At 27.2% G+C, this 16,352-nt stretch overlaps 1 protein-coding gene across 2 annotated transcripts; it reads left to right on the top strand.

Moving 5' to 3' along the window:
* Positions 1–6,865: 6,865 nt before the first annotated feature.
* On the top strand, positions 6,866–16,213 carry CYP707A2 (cytochrome P450, family 707, subfamily A, polypeptide 2). 2 transcript variants are annotated; one of them, XR_005483379.2, is made up of 9 exons: positions 6,866–7,115; positions 7,295–7,613; positions 7,896–8,045; positions 8,151–8,423; positions 8,515–8,607; positions 9,362–9,547; positions 11,235–11,353; positions 15,390–15,947; positions 16,031–16,213. XR_005483379.2 is itself a non-coding variant. In XM_039038780.2 (8 exons), the coding sequence occupies exons 1-8, from the start codon at positions 6,943–6,945 to the stop codon at positions 15,502–15,504; spliced, it is 1,428 nt and encodes a 475-aa protein (XP_038894708.1). In that variant the 5' UTR covers positions 6,866–6,942; the 3' UTR covers positions 15,505–16,213. The 2 variants fall into 2 exon arrangements, 1 of the variants encoding a protein (XP_038894708.1); XM_039038780.2 differs by having other exon boundaries at positions 15,390–16,213.
* Positions 16,214–16,352: the final 139 nt, after the last annotated feature.

Raw genomic sequence — 16,352 nt, 5'->3', positions numbered from 1 at the left:
ATATAAATTTGAAATTTTATGTTTAATGAAAAAACTCTAAACTCTTATTCGCATGTTTGGTAGATCCATACATCTTAAAAATTCAAAAGTTCATGTACTAAACTTATTAAAAGTTCAAAAATCAAACATAAACAAATGTTCAGAAACCAAATTAATACACTTATGAAAGTTTATAGTTTAAATTAATGCTGGTGTTAGCTTATGGTTTTGATTAATATAGCTTTTAGGAAGTGTTAGGGCGCTGAATTGAGTTATAAAATATGAAGCTAATTTGTTAGAATTAGGAAGTGTGAGTTTAAGGTGCAGATTTGTAAGATAAGAAAATGAAGTTTTTCGATTGATATGCAAACTTCAATATAAACACTATTGAAGTTGAATTATTTAACATTGACTTATGAAATTGATGGGCCAAGCACCCCTTTAAAAGTTGATTGTTTTTTTTTATATATATTCAATTTTTTTAATTAAAAAATAAGGTTAAAAATCATTTTTAGTATACAAACTTTCATATAAGTAACAATTTAGTCATTAAGGTTTGATTTGTAACGATTTAGTCCCTATACTTTCGGTTTTGTAGCAATTTAATTTTGAACTTTACTATGAAACAATCTAGTTCTTGAACTTAAAAATTTATAAAGATTTAGTCCCCATTGTAGAAATCAATGTTAATGAGACTTCATGCATAAATAAACCGTTAAATTAACTAGAGACTTAATATTTTCACAAAATACAAAGTTTACATCATAAAGTATTAAAAGTTGACATCTAATTTTGATAATTTTTTTTTATGTTAGGAACTAAATTATAGTAATGTCGAAAGTACAATAACTAAATTGTTACTTACTAAAATGTAGGAACTAAATTGTTACAAAATTGAAAATATTAGTGATTAAATTTTTACGAGCCAAAATTTAGGAACTAAATTATTAAAAGTGTTTTTAACCCAAAAAGAAAAATAAAGATCAAATTATTATAATAATATCTGAGATCCTAACGTATGATGATGTTGTGAAAGACGGCCACTTCATCAATTTCACCACAATCACCACCGTCAAATGCAGTTATTTGTTTCGTAAAATTAATTTAAACCCAATCATTTGCCTCCACGTATACACTAACTAGCACCGATCCATTGGTAAAAGTTATCGTGGAAGAATCTCAACTGTCCACGGTGTCCGTTAAATTACGTAAGTGATAATTAAATTAATGACGTATTCTTCTAAGTTGTAACCGCCCGCACCGGATCCAAACCCTCTTGAAAAGCAAAAAACTGGGAGCAGACAGTATTCGGAACACGTGCGCACGTGTGGCGTACAAGTGTTTGGTTCTCATGCCAGCTGTGACGTATTTGGTACCTTTATACTCTACATTGCCCTTATAAATTTATTATTTTCAAGACTCCATTGCTTAATAATTAAAGATGCTATAATGAAAATATACGTTGGTATGTTGGTATATCCGTAAATCAAAAGGTTTATATCAATATTAAATATCTATGAATATCTCTAACATCTTTTGTCAATGTTTGTAAAACATAAAAAATGTCATCTATTTAGTTCGATACTAATAACAATTTTCACAACTTAGTTTGAGAGTAAAAACAACATAATTTTTAATCTAAACAAATTTATAAAATTCGTGATTTATAAAAATTCATGAATATCGATATATTGTTGATATATCTATATATCCATGAATTTGAAATGTCGATTTCGATATCGATATTTTAATCATGGTTCAACTAAGCATGAAATATTAACTTTAGGATTCTTTCTAAAGAGTAAAAGAAAAAAAAATTATTAAACTTGAGGTTTTTAATTCTCAATATATTGTTGACAAATAATAATAGTGGTGATTACATAAAATTTGAATTTTCAATAAACTTGAGGTTTTATTTATTATTTACATAAATATATCATTATAATTATTTCTCTTTTTTCTTTCAAATATTTATTGTAATAATCCATCAATACTATATTAAAAAGGGCATTAGAGGGAGAATTTTTCGCTTCCCTTTTTATCCTTACAATTCTTTTATAATTTCTAGTATGTTTTTATTATATCTCTTCGTTTAAAACCTTCTTGATGGATACCTCATCGATCAAACTCTTTTATTGAAGTATCCTAATACGAAAAGACTTCATTCCTTTTACAATAACCACCCTAGTAACTATTTTACTAGAGATCGAAATGGGACATGTGCGCACATGACTCTAAAATCTAAGCATTGATACAACCGAATAGCAATTTCAAAATGAAAAATTAAGGTTGAATTTCAAAACAATAATTCCAGGTTCTTTTTTCCTCTATTTTATTTTTATTTGAATTACTTAATTTCTTGAGAAAATTAACGGTCGTGAAATTTTTACTTTGATCAATTGGACGAATTTTCATGACTTATGTTGTGTAGGTGTTGAGAGGAAACAATCTACAACATTGTGAATTTTTTAAATAGTGTTGGAGTAACAAATTGGTCGTTATGTCTTTCTTTTAGATGCACATTTTTGTATTTTTTGTTTAGCATTTTTCATTTGATTATATTTTTTGAGAAATGGTTTTCATTTTCAATTGATTCTTGGTAGAAAGATGAATAATCAATATATTTGATAGGATTTTTTAGCACATTACAAGCGATAAGTTATTTGCATTGATTTGTTAAGATTCATATTTGCTTTTTTTTTCTTTCAGATATTCTATTTATAAAAGGGGCTACAATGGGATAATTTTTATATATCTATTTTGCACTTTTATTTTTAGTAAATTCTCATGTTACCTTTTATCGACAAAATGAGTCTCTTTGAGTATAGGTGTCCATTCAGAAGAAAATAGATGTGACATTTCTAATTTTTAATTCACAAAATATGTTTATATATTTCAAAATTAAAGTTTTATGTAGAATGGGTGCAATTGGTGTTAGCGGGATGCAAATCTTTGAGAGTATGTGTGTTTGATGAGCACCAATTGATGCAAATGATGCAAATAGAATGTGACTATTGAGAGGGTGGCGGTCCATCAAACATATGCTTCTTTTCATGTAGGTGTGGAATGCATATATAAAATAAAAAATTTTAAAAATATATTTCATATAGCTAAAATTTAAAAAAAAAAAAAAATACAAGATCTTTTAAAAAGACAAGTAGGAAAGTAAATAAAGTAAATTTATATATAAAAGATGAGAGATTTAAATATACGCACATGCATAAATTAGTTTAGAATTTTAAATTTTTACTTAAAAATTAGAATAAAGATTCCGAGGTAGTTAAGAAAACTGAGATTGCTCAATTCCAAAAGAAATTATTAATTTTCAAATTAAAATTTTACATGTATTGTATTGGTCTTTTAGAATTAAAATATAATCTTGATTTTTTAATTTATACTGCATCAAAATTTTTCATAAATTTTATGGAGATTAAAAACAACTTCAAATACTATTTAGTTATGATAAAATGACCTTTAAACAAAAACTAAACCTTTTTTAGTTACTTTTAAATTAAAACTACAAAATTTTACGGGGCTCTAGAGCATAGTATTTGTCTTATTATTTAATTCTTTTTTTGCATAAAATTCTCTTTTGTCATCCTCTTCAAGTAGTTACTTATAATAAAATATGTTAAATGTGAAAAAAAAAATTATTTATTACATTTTCTAACTCTTAAAATATGGTAATTACAATAAAAAAAATTATCAGACTAAAAAAAGCACTGTTTAATTTGTTTTTCAATAAAGACTACAAGATCTCACTTACATACGTGGGTGTTTCTTAACGGATAGATATAAATCTTATAATAAAAAATATTTTTTAATCTTTTCAAATTTCATGGTAAAACAGTAAACTATTCAGTATAAGATGTACCTTGCATTGCCTATGAATAAACATATATATAATTGTTAAGCAAAGATTATTATTATTATTTTTTTTTTTTTTCTTTTTTTGGTCAAATAGAAAACCGATTTATTTCATGAATATGTATGCCAATCTTTTAATGAATATTTTTTTTAATTTGATAATTCATTTTATTTTATAATTTAAACGGTTACATTCTTTTTTTTCTTTTTAAAATTTAACTAAGAATTTGAATTCTTTTATTTGAGAAATATGCAAACTTAACCGTAAATATAATTAATTTTTTTTTAAAAATAAAATAATTACCAAACATATAATCTTGAACAATCAATAGAGGTTATAAACGTCCATTTGAGTATTGATCTAAACATATAATTGAAAATAATGGATCCAATAAATACAGTATATATTCCATGTTTTCAGTGTTTTTAAATGTGTGTTTGATATTATATTGATAATCTAAAAAAAATAGGTCTAGTTATCAGATAAATATCAAGTTGAATCTTAACTATTATTAATTAGTTTTTGAAAAAGTTGGTTTATATTATAAATTCTATATTTTTATTATTTTACAATATCATATAGTTTATAACATATTATATTATACTTATTTTAATTTAACAAGAATAAAATGAGTTCATAATATAAAATATATATTTACCAAGAATTTTGTTTAATATAATTTTACATTCTAAAATTTCAAATTCAAAATTTGGTTATACGAAAAATATAAAAGATATTAATTTTAATATTTTCACTATTTGAATCACATAATTTTATCATACTGCATAATCAATACTACATACCAAACATACCCTAAAATAGTAAAATTCAATGTATAAGAATAAAAGAGCACGTGAATATACATTTAAAGTTAGATAATTAGGAGAGTGATTAGATGCAACCTAGACGGTACCTAATTCATGTTCTCATCTATTTTATATACATAGAAAAATAAAAATAAAAAGATATTTTAAAAAATAAAAAATATATATATATCATATGACACGTGACACATTTTTTATTGGGTGCAACTAGCTACACCTAAATATTTTCTAGATAATTAATTTTTTTTTTTTCTTGAGTGTCACAACGAGAGAGTAGGAGATTTCATCTTAGGATAAAGAATAAAAAGGAAAATAGAAAAAAAAAAAAGAGTAGATAATGATATTCTAATAACCAATTAAATTATGTGATAAGATTGCAATAATATGATTAATGTTTTAGTACATTTAAGGATTTTTTTTATTTATAGAATATTTAAGGATATATAGTTAAAAGAAAATTACAAAATGTCAAAATGTGTGGTGCTATTTTCTTTGTGAAAGAGGTCAATTCTATTTTGCACTCATAAATTCATTCTGTTTTGACTGTTTTGACTTTTCTTTTTTGCAAATTATATTACAAATATAAAGATGGAATTATTTAAACTTATCCAATCCAATTGGGAAAAGACATTAATGTTTGAATTTGCTCTTTTTTAGAAAAAAAAAATACTTTTATAAATTTTTCCTATTTTTTCCTCATATTTTTCATTCAGAAGATCTTACATAGCATCACGTGGATGTATATATTTTAGGCCACATATATAAATAAATGAGCTGTTTTTATATATAAAAAAATAAATTAAAATATTTATAAGATATAGCAAAATTTTAGAATTATTAATGATAAACTTCAGTATCTATCAACGTCTATCATTGATAATTCTAAAATTTTGATATATCTTGTAAATATTTTCAACAGTTTTACCATTTGAAATAATTTACCTAAATAAATTGTTAAATATTAAATCTAGAGATGGTATAATTTTTAAGGAGATTTTCAAAAATAGAAAAATAAAGAAAATTATTTACATAAAATATCAAAATTTTATCTTCTTTGATATTAGTTGATAGATGATGATAGAAGTCTATCAGTGTTTATCAGTTATAAAAATTGATAGAAATCTATCATTAATAGATGTTGATAGAAATCTATCCGTGTTTATCAGTATTTTCTTTTGTTATTTCTGTAAATAGTTTGACATATTTTTCTATCTTTATATAAAGTTGAGAAATATATATATACCCATTAGCCTCCATATTCTAAATTACTTCATTTATTAGGATTATAAAATTTTACTTTTCGGACAAGTTGATATTTCTAATTTTTTAGATTAACACCTAACCGGTATATTAATTGTATTCAAATAGTTAAACTTCAAGATTTTTTTTTTTTTACTCTGGTAAGAGTAAAGAAACAAATCAAAGAAGTCTCAGTTACAAACAAAAATTACAATTTTAAACAATAAAAATTAAGGTGGGTTTGAAAACTATTTAATTTTTTAATATTATATTTTCATCTTTTCTAAATAAATAATTAAATTTTAAGTCAAATTCAAAAAAAAAAAAAAAAAAATTAATTTTTTTTTCTTTAATTTTCAAATCTCGACTTAGATTTTGAAAACAACCAAATAAATCAAACCAAAAGCTGCAAGTAACATACATAGGCCGAAATTTACAATAAAATATCAAAATCAAATTGTTCTCAAACAAACCTAAACAAACTCAATCCATTAATATAAACACCATAAATCTAAAAAAAAATCAAAACCTATATAATAAACCAAGACGAATTAACTTCTAGCTTTTTTTTCTTTTTGTCACAACAACAATTTTAGAATAAAAAAAAACATAAGCACAAAATTGAATTGAAATTTTCTTCTTCAGATTGATGTGGTCAAATTATTCAATAAAATCATTACAACGTGACTGACTTTATAATAATTATTAGACGTAGATTAAAAAATCTACCTGTTTTTCTTTTTTATACTACTAAATAAAATTTGAAGCAATTGGTACTGTAAATCACATTATTGCAGCTTTATGAATAATTTCTGCTAAATATTTTTTCCTCAAAAAGGGCCTGACAAATAAATAATAATAAAGTGTTATTGTGTAATATTAGTGACACTTGTCTTCAAACCAAAGACTCTCCCCCACTCCCTTCCTCATCTTCCAAACTCTATAAAAACCCCAATTTTGCACACTCCTTTTGCTCTCCATGAATTAAAACTTTCCTTTATTTGTTTGTCCATTTTCATACAAATAATAAGAATGCTTCTTCTTCTTTGTTTCTTTGGTCTCTGTGTCTTCCTCTTATGCCTCCAATGGCGCCACCCCAAACACAAACTTCTTCCCCCCGGTTCCATGGGTTGGCCTTACATCGGCGAGACCTTCAAACTCTACACCCAAAACCCAAACTCCTTCTTTTCCATTAGGCAGAAAAGGTACAAATTACAAAACCCTGATTCCCAACAAATTTTTTCCAATAACTTTTAATATATATTTCTCCGATCTTAAAACTACGAGATTGTTTTTTATATATATATACTTTTTGAATTACGACATACTGAATCCGTGTCTTCGGTCTGTTCCTGGTTTTTGATTGTTTTTGTTTGTTATATAGATATGGGGATGTTTTTAAGACGCATATATTGGGTTGTCCTTGTGTGATGATTTCAAGTCCAAAGGCTGCAAGAGTTGTGCTTGTGAGTAAAGCTCATTTGTTCAAGCCAACTTATCCACCAAGCAAAGAGAGAATGATTGGTCCTCAAGCTTTGTTCTTTCATCAAGGTCCTTACCATTCTCATCTTAAGAAGCTCATTCAAGCTTCCTTTTTGCCTTCAGCTATTAAAGGCTCCATCTCTCAAATTGAGAACATTGTTCTCCACCTTCTCCCCTCTTGGAATAACTCCCAAATCAACACCTTGCAACAAATGAAAAGGGTAATTTCTTTTTTTCTAATGTTTTCTATTTTGAAAATTGTACTATTCCTAGGAATCTTCTACTACCTACCACTATATTTATTTCTTGAAAAAATTAAAATAAATCTTGAATATCTAAACAAGAAAAAAAAGGTAGAGAAAGAGAGGAATAATGGTTTTGCATGATAGGAAAGATTTTTGCTACGTTTAATTTACATGAATGAAGTGGTGTTGTTTTTTAATTGGATATTTGTGTGTGTTTTATTTTATATTCTTTTTGGGTTTGGTTTTTGTGTGTTGTAGTTTGCTTTTGATGTGGCAATGATCTCAGCTTTTGGGGACCAACAAGACTTGGAAATTGAGAGAATCAAACATTTGTACCAATGCCTTGAAAAAGGCTACAATTCTATGCCTCTTGATCTTCCCGGAACCCCTTTTCGCAAAGCAATGAAGGTATTTTTTTTAATATAATATCAGTCATCTAAACCAAGGACGAGTGTCATTGAAACTATGTTCGTTTTGGCGACATTAATATTGAAATGGGTTTAATATAATTAGGCAAGGAAGGTGTTGAGTGAGACATTGGTGAAATTGATAGAGAAGAGACGGCGGAGGAAAGAGTATGGAGGTGGGTTGCTGGCGGTGCTACTGGGCGGCGGAGGCGGCGGCGGCGGGGGCGTGGAGGAAGAGGAGAAAAAGAAGCTGAGTGATTCACAAATAGCAGATAATATAATAGGAGTAATATTTGCGGCTCAAGACACGACAGCTAGTGTTTTAACATGGATTCTCAAGTACTTACACGACAATCACCATCTTCTAGAAGCTGTTAATGTAAAACCAAATTTACCTTTTTTATTTTTATTTTTTATTTTTGGGGTAAATAAAATTGAAATTTTGAGAAAATTAATTAATAATTATTCAGAAGGAGCAAGAGGCAATTTTACAAAGTAAAGTGTGCGAAGGGAACCGTGGCCTTTCGTGGGATGATACTAGGTGCATGCCCTTCACTAGCCGGGTATACTTTTCATTTTTATGCTCACTTCAAGCTTTTCTTTTTTTTTTTTTATAATTATTTTAATTGTTTCAAGTATTTTTTAATATAACAAAATGTCATTCTCTATGGATGATAAATTGCAATAGACTTCTATCACTAACTAATAAACCGTGATTATCACAGTCTATCGTGGTTTATCACTCATAGATAGTGACATTTTGCTATATCTATAAATAAGTTGACATATTTTTCTTTATTTAAAAATAACCATTTTATTTAATAATTATTTCGGTCATGAACTAAATAAATTTATTTTTATTTTTCATTATTTTCTTTGCAATTATTTTTTTCTTTAAGGTTTTCATTTTAAAAAAATTAAAGATCAAAATCCAAACTAGAATAATTGCAATTGATAGTATTTTTTTTTAGATAATAACCAAGTGTATAACATCATTTTTTTAAAAATCGCAACTTTATCGTTGATAGACTGTTACCTTTGATATAGTCTATCACTGATAGATTCTTACCAACAGTATGATCTATTAATAATAGGCTATCTAAATTTGTATTTTTTTTATTATATTATATCTGTTAGAGTTTGATTTCTATATTTGTGAGTTAGACAAGATGTTTGCTTTTCAAACCTAAGAAGTTAAAAATTCAAACCAACTCCTTTTGTTTAGAACATGTGGAAATTAAGATTTAAATTTATGTCTCAACCAATATACTAAGTTGATTTAAATAAAAAATAAAGTTGGTATTATATTTTGGATAGGTGATCCTAGAAACCCTAAGAAGAGCAAGTGTAGTGTCATTCACATTCAGAGAAGCAGTAGAAGAAGTTGAATTTGAAGGTTATTTAATCCCAAGAGGATGGAAAGTTCTTCCACTCTTCAGAACCATTCATCACTCTCCTGATTTCTTCCCACACCCCGACAACTTTGATCCTTCAAGATTCGAGGTACCTATATGTTTTTATTTATTAATTACCCCCTCTTCTTTTTTCCCTTTTCTTTTTAGTCCTCGAATTTTGAGAAATATATATATTTAGTCCTCCAATATATTTTCAAAATTGATCTCTTTAGTCTCGGCGTTTGTTTCGTCATTCCTAAGTTTTTTAAATTTAAACACTATTTTGTCTTTGTACTTTTAGATTTAGTTATGTATTTTGGTCCTTAATTTTTTAAATATTCATTTTAGTCCATATACTCTAAATTTTTGTTTATTTTGAAAAACTGTTTTAGTCCCTTAAAAATAAAAATGAATTTATTGAAAGTATAGAGACTAAAATGAATTAAAGCAAAAAATATTTAAATCAAAATAATTTATTATTATTATTTTTAAAAAAAGATAAAATATTGAATTAGCACCCTCATCCTATCCCAACTTCATTTAAATATATCAAAAAAGTATTAGAGAGAATTATGAGTTTTAAATAATATTTAAACCTAAATTATTTAAAAGATTCTTAGAAGTAATTTTTTTAATTATATTTTAAATCATTTTTATTCTATAATAGTAATAATAATATTAACAAGTAATTAAAATAAAGAGAAATTGTAAAGTGGGTCATCCAAATATAAGGTCATCAATGCCGCTATTATCTAAACACATCCCTATGTCGTTTTCGATGTGTATAAGCAAATATATATTTATATCAATTTTCTGTTCTTTTTTCTTTTTCTTTTCTTTTTTTCTTTATATATCTCTCTTACTTCAAATCTTTCTAAGTGTCAGATCACGTGAGGTACTTACTTTTGTAGGGTATATCTGAAAATTAATTATTCGAGGAGGCGGTCAGTAATTTTATATGATTTGATGGAACAATACAAGGAAAATTATAAAAGTATCTCGAATTTATATATTTAAACTCTTAAAAACATGTATAGATTTAATCCACAATCAATGATTATTATAAGGCAAATCGATCACATTATAGGATTGACATAACTTAAGGTCTTATTTATTATTATTTTTTTTTTTTTTGAAAATTAAGTTGATACACACTATTTTGACTCTTATGTTGGTCAACAAGTTCTTACTCTATAAAAAAGAGAAATAAGTTTTGAAAAATAAAAAAAAAATTAAAAATTTTTATTTTTATTTTTAGATTGAGATTAAAAGTACAAATATTACTTTAAAAAACTATAATAAGAAAACAGAGAAGAAACCAACATGAATTTTTATTTTTAAAAGGGTAATTATATAGGATAACAAACTTAGGGATAATAATTAAATATATAGTAATATTTAAAAAAATTATAAATATAATAAAATCTATCAATGATAAACTAAATCGTTGACAGACTCTTATAAGTGATATAGTCTACCATTGATAGATCTTACTAACGATACGATTGTCAACTGATAGAGTTTGAATGTAAAATATAAATTTTGTTATATATTTTCATATTCTTTTGTATTGTGCTTGGGTTGGATTTAATTGATGATATTTGTAGTAATCCTTTTTAAAAAAATTAAAAATAAAATTATTATGAAATGAGATTTAAATAATAGTTTATCAATCAAAATTTATTTGACATGATAATCTGATCTTTTGAATCCAAATTTCTTAGACTTTGTATCTGAAATCCGATGTTTCGAGATAAATTGATTAAGATATAATTTCTTTATTTTGGGGGTTAAAGGTGCCACCTAGACCAAACACGTACATGCCATTTGGAAATGGAGTGCACTCGTGTCCAGGCAGTGAGATGGCTAAGCTTGAAATGCTTGTTCTTCTTCACCACCTCACCACCACTTACAGGTTTTTCTCTCTCCCCTTTCCCACAACTTTTTCTGTGATTAAAACAAAATTTATTGAATGAGGCGTCATTCATTTGATAAAAAAGTATTTTTGAAAAAAAATTATTTTTTAAAAAAAAATTAGATAAAAATCGTTTAAAATATACTTAAAAAATTATTTCGAATGGTTGTCAAAATATTTCAATTTTTTCAAAATAACTTATTTTTTAATTAAACACTTGAAAATGTATTTCAAACACATCTTTAATCTATTACATGTAATTTAAATTTTATTGTAGATTTGAAATACTTTTAATATCTATTTCTCTCTGAAAATTCTATTTTTATCCGTGTAAATATCATTTCTTTCTGTTTTTTAGTACGAGAGAGAAATTTCATATTTTATTTATTCATTGAATTATACTTGGCCATCTCTTTCAAATGATTATCTTGATAGGTGTAAAACCCTAATTTTGGATTGTTTTGTTAGTCTTTTTCTTTAGGTATATAGAAGTTTAATGCATGGCTATGAAACTCTTGAAATTTGATCATATATATATGGCTGTTAATTAGAATTTTGTCTTCCGTTTGAAAATCATTTTTTTTTCTTTTTCAAAATCAAGCCAAATTTTCGAAATTAATAAAAAAATATATGTAATTTTTAAAAACAGGTTTAAGAAAGATTTTTCTTTTTTTTTTTTCCCATTTTTTTTTCTGGTTTGGGTGTTTTATTGACTACAAGGTCAACTAATCTTTCCATTGGCTGTGGTCCTCTCCTTTAGTATCGTTCCTTAAGCTGTGGAACTGTGGTCCTTTTTTCCTTTCTCATCTAAGGGCACCTTACCCTTAAAATATAAGGCTCTCCACTCCTTCTCCTTTCTCTTATCTGAATATGCATAAAGGGAAATACCCCAACCCTTGGAACTAAAAGGCTTCTTTGTCCCTCTCTTTTCTCTCAAAACTTTGCACGCAATTCAACTAATCTTTCGATATAGTCCGTCTAATCCTATAATATTTGGTGTCAAAAAAATCTATAAGATATTAAATCTTAAGTAGGTGACCACTATGAATTGAATTCATAACCTCTTAGTCATTTATTAACATCATGTCTCTTATTTACCATTACATGAATTTACGAGGGTTTTTTTTGTCCTTCTGTCTTCCACAAACACCCGCAAAGTCGGCGAAGACCATTAAAATATTATCAAAAGGGTCCTCCTTTCTCTCTGCAAGATGCCACCTTTTTAATTACCCTTAATATTAAAGGACCCCTTTACCATCTCATATGGGTTTACTATGTTTTATTTTTCTTCCTCGAAGTTTACAAATTATTTTGAAACCTTAAAAAAGTTAAAAAGGCTATCTTTAAGAACAAATAGGGGTGAGGAGATTCAAATTACGTATCTTAAAGTTGCTAATACATTCATATGTTAGTAGAATTTATAGTCGCTTTGATAAAAAAAAAAAAAAAAAAAAAAAAAAAAAAAGAAAGTTTCCGATGTATGACATGTTTTGAATAAATTTTTAATTATTTTAAAAATTAGTAACTCCTTATGTCCTGTTTGATAACCATTTGGTTTTTTGTTTTCGTTTTTTTTAATTAAACTTATTTCATCCATATTTTTTATAATAATTTGCATCTTTCTCAGCTACAATAGTTGAATTCTTAGCTAAATTCTAAAAATAAAAACTACTTTTTAAAAACTATTTTTTTTTAGTTTTCAAAATTCGGCATGGTTTTTTAAACTATTGATAAAAAATAGATAATAAAAGAAGAAATTTGGAGGTGGGAATAGTGTTGATAGGCTTAATTAAAAAAAAATTGAAATCAAAAGGATTGTCAAACGAGACTTTAAATATTTGGTAACTCATTTGAGCCATGAATCTAATAAAAAAAAATTATTGGTTAGATTATGAACGTGGCGTTTATAGTTTTGAGAACGTTTGGATTTAAGTTTTTTTCTAAAAAATAAAAAATACAATTTTGTTCTTATATTTGGTGAAACTTCATAAACAGTCTTTATCATTTGATGAAGTCACAAATAATACTCTCTAAAATTTTAACTTCCCAAACTAGACAGATGAAATTTAGGATTTAATCGAAATTATTTATTTTTCTATTTTAAATTTTTGGAAGGAAACAAGGTAGGATTTTTTGTTGCATGCATTAGTACACGTGGCATGCATGCATCAAATCTTAGTATATAGTGAAAAAAATAACACACATAACATTACATTCCCAATAACTCCTTTGTTGCTTGTCACCTCCTATTCACATTGACTTTCATGAGTAATAATGAATTATAGTATATAATTTTAAATTTTGGTAGTTAAGCATGTTTCAATATTATGAATAATTAATGTTTTCTTCATCATATATATCTTTTTGAATTAATTTTGTGGTTAAATATGAGTCAATTAGGATTAATATGTTTGATATATCTCCTAATATGATAAAAAGGTCATTCTTACAATTCTTTTAAATAGTGTTCTATTTTGTTGATTGATTTATACCTAAGCTTATCTAGAAATAATTTATTAAATTGAAGTGACATGCCTCATATATACCTGACTAACCATTATGAGCTTTTTTGATTTGTTATTTCTATTTTTCTAGGTCATATCATTAAATTTAATAAATATATGTCCTTTATGTGTGACTCAAAATCATTTCATTATGTGATATTTCTTTAAAAAAAGAAACTTAATAAATCAGATTTTTGTTTAAATTATTACTTGTTTTTAGAAGTATATTTTAGGGGTGTGTTGGATTAAAAATAATGGGATAGACTTGATCTCTCTCTCTCTCTCTCTCCCCCCTTTTAGTATGCAATATAGAGAAATTGTAAGATACCTAGTTGGGGCATAAAATTAAATATGAAAAAAGTATTGGGGCTCTAGAGAATAAATTGAAAGTTCAGGGCGAACACTCAATTTAGGGTGAGCTTTTTGGAAGTCATTTATAGTAAGATTGAATAAATTTCTATTGATGGTTTACTATGACAATAAATATTTAAAAATAATGTGAGAATTATGAATGTAAGGAGTAATTTTTATTGTCAAACTGAATTTAGTTCAATGATAGTTGATTCAACAGTAGTTGACATGACTTTTTTCGTAGAGGTCAAAGATTTGATTACTATCTAGTTGTTGTATATTAAAAAAAAAAAAAAAAACTTCTACTTTGGTATAAGCTAAGTCGAATCCTCACGTATAAAAAGGATGGTTTACATCCCTAAGAGTCCATTTCGCAAAATCCCAATCATTTGGTCTCAAAATATCCCAACCCTAATCTATTTCTTCCTCTCTCTCTCATACTTTTCTCTGTCAAAATAACACACAAATGGCGAAGAATTGGCCTGTCAAGGATTATGCCCATGGCGACAAAACAAGCCGCTATAGCCAGCTGTAAGGAACAATCATAATTCTCTCTATCACCACTCACCGAACCTATTTCTTCCATCTCCACGTTTGAACGTTTTACACCTTATGTTTTTCTTTTGCTGATCCAGCCGTCAAGAGTGGTAGGAATTTTGATTCTTTCATCTGGGTTTTACGTTAATCAGATTATGATGTTTCTTTGTACACATGACTGTTTGTGGAAATGTCGCAATTGAATTATGTGGCTTTTGGGTAATGCCTGTGAAATGTTTGTGAAAATGTCACTGTTTAATTTATTATGTGGGCTTCGAAATATCTGATTGAATTATGATTTATGATAGTGGGTTAATTAGTTGTTAGCCTAAGCTGCCTATGAAGTGATTGTGAAAACGTCGAAATTGAATTATGGGGGTTTTGAGTAATGCCTATGAAGTGTTTGTGAAAATGTCACTATTGAATTTAAGATGTGGGCTTGGAAATATTTGACTGAATTACGATGGTGGGTTAATTAGTTGTTTGCCTAATCTGCATACGAAGTGTTTGTGAAAATGTCTCATTGAATTGTGATGTCTCCGAGTGGTGCTCGTCAGGTGTTTGTGAAAATGTCTGAGTGAGTCTATAAGGAGAGAATTAGTTATGTGGGCTAATCTTGGCTTTGTTTTTGTTTGGGTAATCAGATGGAAAGTAGTGGGAGAGGAATCTGGAATACAATACGGTCCATTTCCTGTACCTAAAGATGGCTTACCCATAAAAGTATTTCCAAGGAAGAGGAAGATAACTTCTTACAATTGATGAAGAATATTAAGAGTTCTCATTGGACAAAGCTGAAAGCTGAAAACCACAACTCCTGTTTTTTCCATCTTTAACACCATTTTCCAATTTCCCAATAGTAATATCCTTCTATATTACTTATTGTACTAAGTCTTTTTTGTCGGGTTTGCCATAATTGTCAAAGCAGTCTATGTTCATTGAGCTTCAAACTTCAATTTGTTTATATTCAATGAAGAAAGAGAGAAACAAACCCCTCTTCTAATCTTGTGTATAATGTGAAAGAAAGTTTCGAGGGCTTTGAGAATGAAATGTGAGTGGTCAGAATCATGGATAAGGTTGCTTTCATTTTGGTTAATGGATGTCTTGACTGAGCCCCCCAAAGACAGGCCCTTCCGCTCCCTCTTTGAAGTGTGAAAGGGCAAAGGACAAAGCTTGGCCTTGCTGTAAGGCAGACCCACGAGGAGGTAATAATAATATTGATAATTAATACGCAAAATGGTGTCTTTGTTTCGAGACATATAACATCACAGTACGGTGTGCTCCCTAGGATTCCACGTTGTGCTGTGTCAGGGCACCAAGATTGTAGGCCTGATATGCTAATTACCATTCAGCTTAAGGGGCACTGGTGGAGGGATTTTTGGAAGTTCAATCATTATGTCAATTGTATTTGAAAGGAGACAACATTTGTCTATCAACTTTGTTTTAACATGTTTAATTTCGGCCCTCCCAAGTTTCTTCTCTTCTGATAAGGTTCTGTTTCTTTTACCACCATTCATTTTGTACCATTGTTCTTTTTTAGATATTTAATCCAATTCTATATACTGAATTAAAGCTTCAAAGTCAAATGGACTCAACTTTAGAGCATGGTA

The sequence above is a fragment of the Benincasa hispida genome, chromosome 8, assembly GCF_027475165.1.
Source record: "Benincasa hispida cultivar pf3 chromosome 8, pf3_genome.v1.1, whole genome shotgun sequence".
Classification (NCBI taxonomy): domain Eukaryota; kingdom Viridiplantae; phylum Streptophyta; class Magnoliopsida; order Cucurbitales; family Cucurbitaceae; genus Benincasa; species Benincasa hispida.
Note: the sequence above shows the minus strand (reverse complement) of the source record. Positions and strands in the feature narration are given on the sequence as shown.

Excerpts from the sequence above, each read along its gene's own strand:
- CYP707A2 (XM_039038780.2), top strand. The coding sequence starts at position 6,943 with ATGCTTCTTCTTCTTTGTTTCTTTGGTCTCTGTGTCTTCCTCTTATGC. Across the intron at positions 7,614-7,895 it reads CCTTGCAACAAATGAAAAGG|TTTGCTTTTGATGTGGCAAT; the intron begins GTAATTTCTTTT and ends TGTGTGTTGTAG. Across the intron at positions 8,424-8,514 it reads ATCTTCTAGAAGCTGTTAAT|AAGGAGCAAGAGGCAATTTT; the intron begins GTAAAACCAAAT and ends ATAATTATTCAG.